The 13,713-nt window shown below is 39.6% G+C and overlaps 1 protein-coding gene across 4 annotated transcripts in view; it reads left to right on the top strand.

Moving 5' to 3' along the window:
- Positions 1-13,713, top strand: part of LOC104600340 (ATP-dependent zinc metalloprotease FTSH 11, chloroplastic/mitochondrial-like) — a 46,313-nt gene that overhangs the window by 22,332 nt on the left and 10,268 nt on the right. For all 4 annotated transcript variants that reach the window (XM_010263231.3, XM_088895439.1, XM_088895441.1 and 1 more), the window contains exon 8: positions 11,375-11,436. In XM_010263231.3, coding sequence (XP_010261533.1) covers positions 11,375-11,436 — 62 coding nt within the window. The remainder of the gene's footprint in view (positions 1-11,374; positions 11,437-13,713) is intronic.

Here is a 13,713-nt window from a genome sequence, read left to right as displayed (position 1 = left end):
GAACTTTACCTTGATGATTCAAAAGTATACAATCCTCTCTCTGTCTCTTGATCAACAACAGTTAAAGGATTCTATTTTTTGATGAATGAATAAGTAGTTTTGTTAAAGAGAACACAAGAGAAAACAAACAACCTTGGAGGAGGCATGAGGTGCTACCTCCCCTTTAGGGTGAATACAGACCCATATTTAACAAGGACAGAATAAAACTATAGATTAGCCCAATACAAAGAAGCCTGAGAAATCCCTTGTTTGGCCAGAGAATCTACCAAAGCATTTGCTGATCTACTAGTCCACTGGAAATTGATTGACATATTCCTTGTGACCCATTTCACTTTTTTCAGGAGATCTTTGTAGCCCCACACAGCACTGATCGGATTCAGCAACCAGCCCGCTACCACCTTGGAGTCACCTTCTACCACTAGGTTCTGCACCCCAAGTTGGTTAGCAATTTGTAGGCCTTGTACAGCTACAAGTATTTTAGCCCTTGTTGAATCTCCAACTCCCGTGGAACCTGAGAATAAAGAGATAATGTTGCTGTCCTTGTCCCTCAAAACACTTCCAATGCCTACAGAAGCCATCATTACCTAACTCCCTAACCCCTCCGAATGTCATCAAAGGAATAGTCCACAAACAAATCAGAAGTCCTTTAGCCAAAAGATGGTCCTTGTTAAAATACACTCCTTAACTTCTTCAAGACTCCTTTCTTTTCCTTGGAATATCCTGGCATTCCGCAGTTTCCCTCTTTTCGTTGGCCACTGAAAAGTTGATGGATCAAAGAGCATGTTTACTTCAGAAAGCAAGTTCCACCTGCACTCAAATAAAGAGAAAGCCCAAGTCCAAATATCTGCAGCAAAGGAACAAGATAGAAGCAAATGGTAACAGTCCTCATTCTGCACTTTACACATTGTATACTAGTTTGGGGATAAACACAAAATAAGGTCTCTCCTTTTGTAGGTTATCCAAATTTCTAATCTTTCCATGATAACTCTTCCAACAAGAGGCAATTATTTTCGGGGGGGGGGGGGTGGATAGGCCTAGACCAAATTTCTTTCACTAGGAAAACCCAAGGGGAAGAAGAAGAGCAAAGGGACTTAAAAAAGGAAGCACAAGTAAAAGAGCCATTCGACATCAGGGTCCAAACTCTTTTATCTAGATTGAGGGGGTCCAAGCAAGTAGAATCCAATAATAATAAAAGCTCAGAGACACAAACAAGTTCCTCATCATTTAGGCCTCCACGAAACCCGAGATCCTAGGCAGGAGACAAAGGGGGAATTGGATGATGAAGAAACCTCGAAACAAGCTCCTTCTTGAAGAGGGAGATAGTATAAAGAGAGGGAAAAAGATCTTTTAAAGGTTGATTCCCCACCCAAACATCTTCCCAAAGAAGAACAGAGTTACCTGAGCAAACATCATACCTTACAAACTTGAGGAATTTAGGGAGAATGCTAGAAATTGCTTTCCAAGGAGTAGTGAGTTGAGCCCGTTGAGATATCCCAACATCCCAACCAGTTTCAGAACAACCATGGATACTGGCCATCACTTCATGCCAGAGCCTCTCTCTTTCCACAGGCCACCTGCAGAGCCATTTGTCTAAAAGAGCTTCATTTCTGTTGACTAAGTTCTCTAATCCTAATCCCCCTTCTTCCTTGCAACGGTTGACTACCTCCCAACTGATCAAGTGATCATTTTTCTCATTTCTTGGCTCCCACAAGAAGTCCCTCGTTAGTTTTTCTAACCTCTTAAGAGGGTATCCTAAAAATGGATAGAAAGTAAGTAGGGAGATTAGCGAGAGTAGTTCTGATTAAGGTGATTCCCCCCCAATGAAATGTAATTCTTTTTCCAAGCCAGTACCTTTTTTCGAACTTTTCCACCACAGGGTCCCAAAAATGACTCTCCTTTGGGTTAGCACCTAGGGGAAGTCCTAAGTAGATCAAGGGCTACTTAGAAGTGGAACACTCTAAGCATACAACAATAGACCCCCTATTTGCTAATGTTGTTCATTCATTCATCCTAATAAAATATCTTCTTAAAAAGAAATTAAAATTATAAAATCATTATTTTTTGTGTGAGAATAAGACCCTAACATGGACTTGCTTGGGCTTGCCTCAAGTGACGTGGCACAAAGGCGGCTCATAGAATCAGGAATGTAATATGTTTTACATCACATTAGCTACTTGAAGTAATGCACTTGAGAGAAAAAGAGAATGTGGGTTTTACATGCTTGAAAATGTTTTATATGCTTGATTTTATTTTTAAATTCTCATTTGAATATGCTTTACATGTTATGTTTATGTATTTTTATTTTAGATAATAGGTTTTTTAAAACATTTATTTTAAAATTTAAGTTTATATTTTTTTATTAATACTATGCTTAATATTTTTTGATTTTTTAGCATTTTTTTTTTAATTTTTGCACCTTGCTTCAAAAAGGCGCTTGCCTCACCTTGCGCCTCGGGCGCAAATTGACCCCTATGCCTTGCGCTTTTAAAACACTGGACCATACCCTAGTGTCCTCTACAGATTGAACCAAGAAGGCTAGCTGAAGTTTGTTTACCAGCTGAATAAGGGCCTCACACTCATTATCCCTCAAACACCTCCCGAACTCAAAATCCCAGCAGAAACCTGATGAAGAAAAGGTTACGAAGTGCGAGATGGAATGAAATTTATAGTCAAACACCGAATAGAGGTCAGGATATAGAGAACTGAGAGGGGTTTCAGCCAACCAAATGTCTTCCCAAAAAAGTACCTTAGAACCACAACCCACATCAAATCTGGTTAGATTGATAAAGGTTGGATATACCTCTTGTATTGCTTTCCATGGTGAGCTTGAAGTTGAGGAGCTGGCCAATTTTGCATCCCAGCCATTATTCAGCAGCCCATGAATGATTTCTATAACTTTGTGCCACAACCTATCTCTCTCCAAAGGAAACCTCCAGACCCACTTCCCTAGCAAAGATGTATTCCTGTGGATTAGATTCCCTATTCCTAGTCCACCATTTTCCTTAGTTTTGAAAACTTGTTCCCACTTAACTAGATGATCCCTTTTCTCATCTCTGGTTCCCACAAAAAGTCCCTCATAAATTTCTCCAGTTGTTTGGCTATCCTAGTAGGGATCCTAAAGATGGAAAGGAAGTAGACTGGTAGGTTAGTAAGGTTGCCCTGATTAGGGTTATTCTCCCTCCCAAGGAAAGGTAGTTTCTTTTCCATTGAGCCAATCTCTTTGTAAACCTCTCCACCACCGACTTCCAAAACACTTCTGATTTTGGGTTCCTTCCCAACGGTAGACTTAAATACTCCAAAGGCCACTTTTTAATCTCACACCCCAGGATTTCAGCCAACACACTTAAAGCTTCTTCTTCCAAATTAATCCCTGCTATGCAGCTTTTTCTCCAATTCACCTTCAACCTTGAAATAGATTCAAAGGAAAGGATGAGCTCTCTCAAGTTTTTTATATCCTCCTAATTCCCTCCCTCGCAGAATAAAATGATGTCATCTGCAAATTGCAAGTGAGTGACTATTACCTCAAGCCTTCCTACCCTCCATCCTCTAAATAGGTTGACCTGATCAGCCTCTACAATCATCCGACTCAGGAATTCGCCAACTACAGTATAGTGAACAGGAACTGAGATAAATGGCCCCCTTGTCTCAAACCTCTTTTAGCAGGAAAGAAGTCTGTAGCTACTCCATTAATCAGAATTGAGTAATGCACTGAGCTCAAACAACCTTTTATCCACATCCTCCACCGTGCACCCAAGCCTATTTTCTCTAACAGCTTAAGGAGAAATGACCAATTGACTTAATCATACGCCTTCTCTAAGTCCAATTTTCACACCAGCCCCTTACCTTTTCTTTTCCTCTTCTCTGCTACAAACTCATTTGCCACTAGTATCTGATCAATTATCTGTCTCCCTTCAACAAAGGCTCCTTGAGACTGTGAGATAACATGTTGCAATACTTTCTTCAATCTCCTGGCTAGAACTTTTGCAATGATCTTACAAGTCTCTTAAATTACTTGTAGCAAATTTTCTACAGCCTACATATGCAAACCTCAATATTTGGTATTATCAGAAGCTTGAGATTGGTTGGATATTTCATGCAGCACTGGTTCAGTGTCATCTAGATATTGAAGATGTTGAAATTAAAAGTTCATTCCTGCCTGCTCAAAAACCTCCAATCACTTCCAACTCCACACCTTTTTTCTAATATCACCAAAAATTTTCACTACCAACACAAATATAGAAGGGGAAGTGGGTCCCTTTGTATTCTCTGGATGACTGGAAAAATTCTCTATTGCCCTGATAACAAGCAAAGAAAAAGATACCAAAGCTATGCAAGCAAAAACCAGCTTTCCCACTCAAGGAAGTCTCAATCCACATGATCATATGCCTTCTCAATGTCAATATGCAAATCAAACCGGCTTTTCCACTCCTCAACATTGTATCCATGCATTTACTACCAAGACCCTATCCAAAATTTATCTTTGCTGCCGTGTACATTCCAATATTGCTTAATGAATGAAATTCTTCTGTTATTGATCCAAAAAAAAAAAAATCTACCTTCAACAATTAAAGTATCTTGAGCTGGTAAAATCTTGGGCTGGCAAGTGTGACAATGCATGTTCAAGTCTGAGAGCAGCCACTCTGTGCCAAAACAAAAATGCTAAAGGTTAGGACCTTATCTAGTCTACCCTCCCAAGACCCCAGATAGCTGGGACCAACATTGGCTAATGCTGTAATGGCTTTATCTAATGAGATGAAGTCCTAGTCAGCCCAATGTGTTTTGAATGAGTTATAGCCATTTTAGAATAGGATATTAATCTTTGATGGGATCTGAGTCTTTCTATTTTCTCTTTCTTGGGGTTGTTTTCAGTTTGTATAGTTGTAGTAGGACCAATAAAAGAGTTATTTTAGGGGTTAAGTCCTTATTTAAGTGTCATTATGGGTTGCCTATGGGTTTTAATTTATTTGATGAATAAAAGTTATGATTTATTGAATTGTATGTCTTGCTCCAATTATCTCTCCCTACCATGCTCCTTTCTCCTCTCTCCTTTAAAGGTGTGATATCTTATTTCTTCTCTTCCTCCTTTCTATTTCTTCCATATTTCATATCCCAAACCCTTGTATTTTCCTTTACTTTCCCCTATATCAGATTTGAATTCTTCCTTACTCACCATGCACACCCTAGTAGGACTTTTCCCTTCCCATCCTACATGATCACTTCAAATCTTGTGAAGTTGTGGTATAATTGAGTTCAAGCAACATGGTTTGTTAGGTGTGGTTCATAAAGGAGGAATTGTAGAGACACTGAGATATAGTGACTTGGGACTTGGAATTGAATTTGAACATCTTGTTCTCTTGCATGCCAAGGTTGATAAACAGGCTGCCAATTTTTACTTGCATAAGTTGGCATTCATGAGAATAGATGTAAATCAGTCCTCTAAATCTGATGTAAACTTGGGAAAAATTAGAGAAAAAGAGGAAGAAAAGAAGAGAACAGTAGTACAAGAGAAGGAAGATGGAGAAAAAAGGAGGAAGAAGAAGAAGAGTTTGAATGTCTCTTCCCTCCCTTCTCTAATCCTTTTACTAAATTTCAATCTTAACATAATTACAAGTATACCTTTAAGTGGGCGGCCAGTTAGGCAGTAACATAAAGAGAACTAGCAAAAGAAATAACAAGCCCATTAAGATAGGCCCATTAGCTAACAAATAAATAAAACATACTACAAGAAAAGATACTAGGGCCCATTCAGCCCAATCTCTTTACACTCCCCCTCAAGCTGAGCATAGATGTCAATCATGCCTAGCTTGCTTATATAGTGTGTCAGCTTCCCTCTCAGAACTCCCTTGGTCAAAATATTAGCCAACTGCTCTTATGAGGTGATGAATGGCAAACAAACTTCTCTTGAGGAAACTCTTTCCCGTATAAAATGTCTATCAACCTCAATGTGCTTAGTTCTATCATGTTGAACAGGATTATGTGCAATATTGATAGCTGCTTGGTTGTCATAGTAGAGCATCATTGGCTTCTCATAGTCAACTCCCAATTCTTCTAAAAGGGATCGTAGCCACAGTAATTCTGACACACCATGTGCCATAGCCCTATATTCGGTTTCAACAGAGGATCTGGCAACTACAGACTGTTTCTTACTCCTCCATGAAACAATATTCCCTGCCATCAAAGCACAATAACCTGAGGTGGATCTCCTATCATCAATACATCCTGCCCAATCAACATCAATGTGTGCTTCCAGCTTCATGTGTCCATGTTTGGCAAATAGAATACCTTTCCCTGGAGTGCCTTTCAAGTAACACAAAACTCTTTCTGCAACAGCTAAATGAGTATCTCTAGGAGAATGCATAAATTGACTAATAACACTCACTACATAGGAAATGTCCGGCCGAGTCATGCAAAGATATAACAACTTCCCAAGCAGTCTCTGAAACATTCCCTTATCAGATAAAAATTCACCATTTGTAGCAGAAAGCTTGTGATTGGGATCAATAGGAGTGGAGGCTGGTTTAACACCAAGTTTGCCAGTCTCAGCAAGGAGGTCAAGGACATATTTGCATTGAGAAATGAAGATACTATCTTTAGATCTAGCAACTTCAATGCCCAAAAAATATCGGAGATCTCCTAAATCCTTGATCTCAATGTTAGAGTTAAGAAATCTTTTGAGTTTGCTGACCTCTTGGGTGTCATTACCCGTGACCACAATATCATCAACATAGATTATCAAAAAGGTCACCAGAGAGCCACTTCTTTTCAAGAACAAGGTATGATCCGATTGAATTTGTGTGTAACCAAATGAGACAAGAGCAGCCCTGAACCTCTCAAACCAAGCCCGAGGAGACTGTTTGAGACCGTAAATAGATTTCTACAGTTTACACACCTTCCCCTACATTTCCTTTCCATACACCCCCAAAGGCAAAGACATATAGACCTCTTCATGTAGATCGCCATTCAAGAAGGCATTTTTAACATCAAACTGGTGGAGAGGCCAATCAAAAGTAGCAGCTAGAGATAACAAAACCCGGACTGAGGTCATCTTAGCCACAAGAGCAAATGTCTCAAGATAGTCAATACCATACATTTGAGTGTAGCCTTTAGCAACCGACCTGGCCTTAAACCTCTCAATAGAGCCATCAGAGTGATATTTAATGGCAAATACCCATTTACAACCCACTGATTCCTTCCCTTCAGGCAAGTCAAAAATATCCCAGGTATGGTTCTTATGCAAAGCATTTAGTTCAACCATCATAGCATCCCTCCATTTAGGTTTAGATAAGGCTTCTGGTACAGACCTGAGTATCACATGGGAAGAAACAAAAGCAAGAAAAGAATAGTAGGTAGGAGATTGAAGGCTATAAGATAGGTGTTTGGAGATACAATGGGCTGTACACTTCCTCTTGCCCTTGTGGAGAGCAATAGGAAGATCAAGGTCTGGGAAGGATGTAGCTGGGTCAGAGGAAGACTGACTTGTTACCTTAGTAATGATGGGAGGAGCATGAGGCTCTTTTGTAGGAGTGGAAACAACTTGTCCATGTCTGAATCTGTGCCTTTGGTACCACCTTTGAAGAACAGGATGAGGAGGAATTACAGGAGGATGAGGTGGAGGAGGAGGAACAGGAATATTGGAGGTAGGCCCAGTGGGAGAAGTGAACACCTCATGAGATGGCTCAAAAGGAACAGGAAGAGGAACTACTGGAGACATAGCAAAGGGTTTCTCAAATTTCTTCCCCTCAGGAGGAATACTAAAGAAAGGACTAGACTCAGCAAATGTGACATCACGAGATACAAAACGAGTGCCACTAACTGGATCAAAACAACAATATCCCTTCTGTGTGGGGGCATATCCTAGAAAAACACATTTACGAGCCTTAGGTTCAAATTTGTGCCTTTGATGGTTGTGAACATGCACATAGCAAGTGCACCAAAAAACATGGAGAGGAATAGAGAAAAGATCCTCATCCAGAAAGAGAAGGCTAAAGGGGGTTTTGAAGCCAAGAACCCGGGAAGGCATACAATTAATAAAAAAGGTAGCAGTAAGGACAACATCTCCCCAAAATTTTATAGGAACACGGGATGCAAAAAGGAGGGATTTGACAACTTCAACCACATGTCGGTTCTTCCTTTCTACCACTCCATTCTGTTGTGGAGTGTAGGAATAAGAACTTTGATGAATGACCCCAAAAGTTTCAAGATAGGCTAAGAGGGTTTTCTCAAAATACTCCTTAGCATTATCAGAACGGAATATTTTGATCCGGGTGTTAAATTGGGTAAGAATGAGTTCATGAAATTTGTGCATAATAGTTGGTACTTCATCCATGGATTTCATGAGATAAATCCAAGTGTAACGAGAGTAATCATCAATAAAAAGGATAAAGTACCTGTAACCCTCCCATAGTAGGCAAATGATATGGCCCCCACACATCAGAGTGAATAATATGAAAAGGAGGAGTAGATCTTTTTTTGTTTACTGAATAAGATTGTCGACAATGCATTGCCAGTTCACACGACTCACAATGAAGACTTGATAAAGACACTCCCTTAAACATATATGGAAATAAATGACTCAAAGCAGAAAAAGACAAATGACCAAACCAAAAGTGACATAACATGATTTTGTCAACAGACTCTAACAAGACCGACTCCAAGGCAACTCCATGAGGTGGTCCAAAAGCACTATCAGGTGTGTCCAACAAGTATATTCCGTTCGCCTCATGGCCACTCCCAATCATCCTCTGAGACTATAGGTCATGAAAAACACAATGAGTGGGAAAGAAGGTTATGCTACAGTTCATGGATTTAGTCAAGCTACTAACAAATAAAAGATTTGTATTAAGTTTAGGGATATGAAGGACAGAGGATAAATAAACGGTGTTAGAGGTTTTTATATCCCCTTTGACAGAAATGGAGCAAGGGACCCATCAGCAAGGGATATTTTCTCTTTACCAAAGAGAAGGTGGTATGAATAGAAAATGTTAGACAAGCTGGTCATATGGTCTGATGCACCAGAATCAATGATCCAAAGGATTTTATGATTACCTGAAACTGAAGCATGGTTTGTAGAAGCATGAATACTTGAGTGAGCAAATGCTGATGATGATGCCGTTTTACTTGAAGAGTAAGATGTAGAAACAGTAGCCTCCAAGTGACTTAACAGCCTACCACACTTTTCAAAATCTGCCTTCATTGCTGTCAACTGTTCAATGGTGGACTTTTCTTCACTCTCCTTACTTCCTCCTTCTGGTACTGTGGCAACATTAGCTGTCTTCGACTTTCCTATCTAATTGCCCTTCTTAAAATTGTTGTTATTCTTAAACTGGTCAGGAAGAAGATCAGGATGAAGCTTTCAGCAAGTGTCCTTCGTATGCCTCGGTTTCTTGCAATATTCACACACTTCCTTCTTCTCAGTTGGACCCTTCGGCTTTATTCCCGCATGTGTAAAGTGTTCCGTAGGTGGACTCTGTAACTGAACCTGCCACCTACTCTCCTCACTGCTCACCATAGCATATGCTTGGGCAAAAGTAACATCATCTTTGGCTAGAATATTCTGCCTAATGATGTCAAACTCAGGGTTGAGTCCAGTAAGAAATTCAAACACCCTGTTTCTTTCCACCAACTTCCTAAACATTTCTGAATCATTCTTAGAGTCCCATGCAACTGTCTCCATAACGTCAATTTCCTGCCATAAGGATTTCAGTATAGAATAGTAGATTGCCACACTCTTCTCCCCTTGCCTTAGGTTCTTCACATCACTTTTCAGCTTGTAGACTCTAGCCACATTCAACTTTTGTGAATAAGTTTTAGTAACACTTATATGAGGCTGCATAGAGTTGACTAACCATCCTATGACAATATAGTTCTCCTGCATCCATTTCTCATATTCAAGGTCTGTCTCTTCGGGTTTCACTTTACTGCCTGTGAGGTACCCTAATTTTCCTCTACTACAGACATAAATCCTTATAGACTGTGCCCAAGCAAGATAATTTGTCCCATCTAGCTTGATTGTGGTCACACCAGTCAAAACGGAATCTATCGAGCCAAGCCTGGAAATCGGCACCTGCTTGAACTCGCTTTCGTATTGCTCTATTAATCAAACGAAAATAAAAAAACTAGAAATTTGGTCCTTATAAACTTACTTGAAGTCAAACCAGTATCCAGATGCTTGAAAACTAGGGTTTCACTGCGTCCGGCTGTTGGGGAGGAAGAGAGAAGATGTAGCCGCTCTTACCAGAGCTTTCCAATCTCTTCCAAACCTGAACTGCCCTCTTTTAGAAGTCAAAAGACACCTCCCAAGCATAGAGTGCCACACCCAAAGCTTCACTTTTACTTGTAACTTCGAAAATCTCTAATCGGCTAGGGTTTTGGGCAGAAACAGTACAACACCACTTCTTGGCAATATCTGACCACATTTACACTCTCCAAACCCTCTACCAAGTAGGCCAAAGATCCTCTGAACTATAGAGAACCTATCTCTCCATACGCTCTCTTAATCGAAGGGTGTATGGGAAAAGAGAAAGAAGAAAAGAAGGAAGAAAGAAACCTGCTCTGATACCAAGATGTAAATCAGTCCTCTAAATCTGATGTAAACTTGGGAAAAATTAGAGAAAAAAAGGAAGAAAAGAAGAGAACAGCAGTACAAGAGAAGGAAGGTGGAGAAAAGAGGAGGAGGAAGAAGAAGAGTTCAAATATCTCTTCCCTCCCTTCTCTAATCCTTTTACTAAGCTTCAATCTTAACATAATTACAAGTATACCCTTAAGTGGGTGGCCAGCTAGGCAGTAACATAAAGAGAACTAGCAAAAGAAATAACAGGCCCATTAGCTAACAAATAAATAAAACATACTACAAGAAAAGATACTAGGGCCCATTCAGCCCAGTCTCTTTACAAGAATGATTTGTAGAATGGTGCTGATATCCTAATATGGTTACGACCTAACCTCCTATCTTTTTGGAGCTTGTATTTCTTTTCTTTTCCTTTTCCTTTTCTTCCCTCCTTTAACTTCATTTCTAAACAACTGTTTTCTCACTGATCAGAATTGCAGCAATTTCATTTCCTCCCATTAGGAAAATGTAGAATTGCATGAACTGTGGATTTCTTTGTGCTCTCATATTTTCTTTTTGCATGCATACATTGTCAGATTTTTAATGCGTTCAGGATGCATGTTTTTGCAGCCCTAAATTGGGTCTTATGAAACTAATTGCAATTACTTCGATTAACTTGTGAGTCACAGGTTATAAAACTTCATCTGCATATGTATTTCCTGACATTCAGCTTGTTTATCAATATTTTATGACTTTATTTATTTATTTAATTTTTGTGATTCATTCTTGTTTCTGGATATAATGATTCCTGCATCTGCATTCTTGAAGGCTATTGCTGGAGAAGCTGGGGTACCTTTTTTCTACAGAGCAGGGTCTGAGTTTGAGGAAATGTAAGTACCTATTGTCTATGTCTCATACTATTCTTTGTAATTATCCATGGTTTCAGCCATTTATTGGAAAAAGAAGATACTTTCATGCCATAAAAAAGTTCCACACTTGTATTTTGGAAAACAAAAATAGAAATTCATATATTTAATATTTTTATACATATGGTAAGCACCGCAAGTAATGGTTATTTTTGCCCTAATAAAGAAGTTTCTAAAGGAGTATGCATTTAGAAGACCTTTTAGATGTGTGGGACTTGAGATCTATTAAGATATTGTATTAGTTTTGACCTTTGTAGGGTAATGGTTGCTCTGTAATCAATATTTTCTTTTGTTAGAGGTTGAACAGTGGTGATATAAATTTTCACTATATTTGGTTAGATGCACTAGAATTTGCTGATTCATACTGTTGGAAATTCAAATAATATATTACGTTAAAATGATGAAGCCCAAAAGAAAAAAATAATGTCATACAATGAGCTTGGATGGAATAAGGAATTAATGATATTGAGATGGAGGATTGGAAACCAGGAGACAAACTCAAGAACTTGTACGCCCAAGAAAAGTGACTCCATTAGTTGATTAATGGGGTTTTGTTATTCTGCCAACCACTCCCACTTCCCAAAAACAGCTATTTGTGGATGCTCTGGTGCAAATTGAAGGCTTTAAAACAACGAGAAGGCCTAAAAAGATATGAGCTTGTGAATTTGGTCAAGAGCATCTTGGCCAGCCTGACCAGCCCAGTGTTTTAAAAGGCGTGGGAGGTGTACGCCTGGAGGCGCAGCACCTCCAAAATGCCCTGAGGCATAGGCCAGAGGAATTGACACCTCTGAGGTGTACACCTTAGGTGCAAGAGGCATACACCTCATGTGCCTCATGCACACCTCATATAAAAAGACAAAAAAAAAAAAAGAAAAAAAATGAAAGGAAAGGAAAAGAAAGGGAAGGAAAAGAAAAAGAATGAAAGGGGAGAAAAAAAGAGGAAGAGAAAGAAAAGAAAAGGAAAAGGGAAGGGAAGAATATAAAAGATTTTTATTAGAAACAAAGAAAAATGAGATCCTCCTTCCTCTTCTTCCTCCTCCCTCCTCCTCCTTCCTCCTCATCCCCCTCCTCTTGAGGAGGCTTACGCCTCTTACGTTCTTTACTACACCTAACACCTCTAGGTAGTGGAATGCCTCGCATCACACCTCCGTGTTTTAAAACATTGGACCAGCCTACTACTTGTCAATCTTCCCCATTCTTATGAAGGTAGCCGGAAGGATTGGGAAGAACTAAAGAGATTTCCTTTGGTGGGGATGACATGAGGAGAATAAAATTCATGAGGTCAAGTGGGACCAAGACACCATATCTGTACTCCTATAGAAGATGTGGGCTTGGTATTAAAAGAATCAAGCATTTCAATGTAGCCTTGCTTGGTAAGTGGATCTGGAGATTTGGGATGGATAAAGAAGATTTGTGGAGGAAACTCATTGCCTCCAAGTATGTCTAGCAGTGAATAGACCTTGGGTGACCCATTACTTCAAATGGCAGCTCAATTTGGAAGGGAATATTGAAAATTGACAGCCATTTTTATTATAAAAAAATTGACAGCCATTTTCAGAAGGTATTGCATACAAGCTGGGCGATGGTGCTAGGTTGAAATTTTGGAAAGATAGGTAGTGCACAGAGAGATCTCTAGAGGAGTTATTTCCTCATCTGTTTGGTTAACTCTTAACAAAGATGCTCTGTGAAGGAATCTTATGAAAATTTAAGGGGGGAGATAGTTTGGTTACCTAATCTGAGGCTTCATAATTGGGAGATAGACAGTATGCTGATTTGTTTCAGATTTTGCAGAACCAGTTGGTTAGAGTGGGCCAGTAAGACTAGTGGGTCTGGAAATGGGAGGGTGAGAGTGTGTTCAGTGTTGAATCTTTTGTAAGACATCTGAGAGGCCCTTGGAGTACTTACTTCCCTAGTAATAGACCCATTCAAAGGCTAGGCTTGGGCTTGGCTTTTGCCAAAATTTGAATGGGCCTGGCCCTGAGTCCGAGCCCAACAGTGTTAAGTCAAGCCTGAAGCCTAGCCCCTGAACAGGTCTACCTAGTAATTTAGTTTGGGATTAATCTATTGTACCTACAAGAACTAGTTTCCTGTTGTGGATGGATTCTTTGCGGAGATGTCTAACCAAGGATATCCTGAGGTGGTGTGGGAATTGGTGCCTACAGTAGTTGTTTGAACTTTGTGGACAGAAAGAAATAGCCAAATAGGAGAATATTTAATAACAAATGTAGGGCTGAAGATGAC

Source organism: Nelumbo nucifera, chromosome 1 (genome assembly GCF_055504915.1).
Source record: "Nelumbo nucifera cultivar China Antique chromosome 1, China Antique-T2T, whole genome shotgun sequence".
NCBI classification, from domain to species: Eukaryota; Viridiplantae; Streptophyta; class Magnoliopsida; order Proteales; family Nelumbonaceae; genus Nelumbo; species Nelumbo nucifera.
This window is presented reverse-complemented; position numbering and strand designations above follow the sequence as displayed.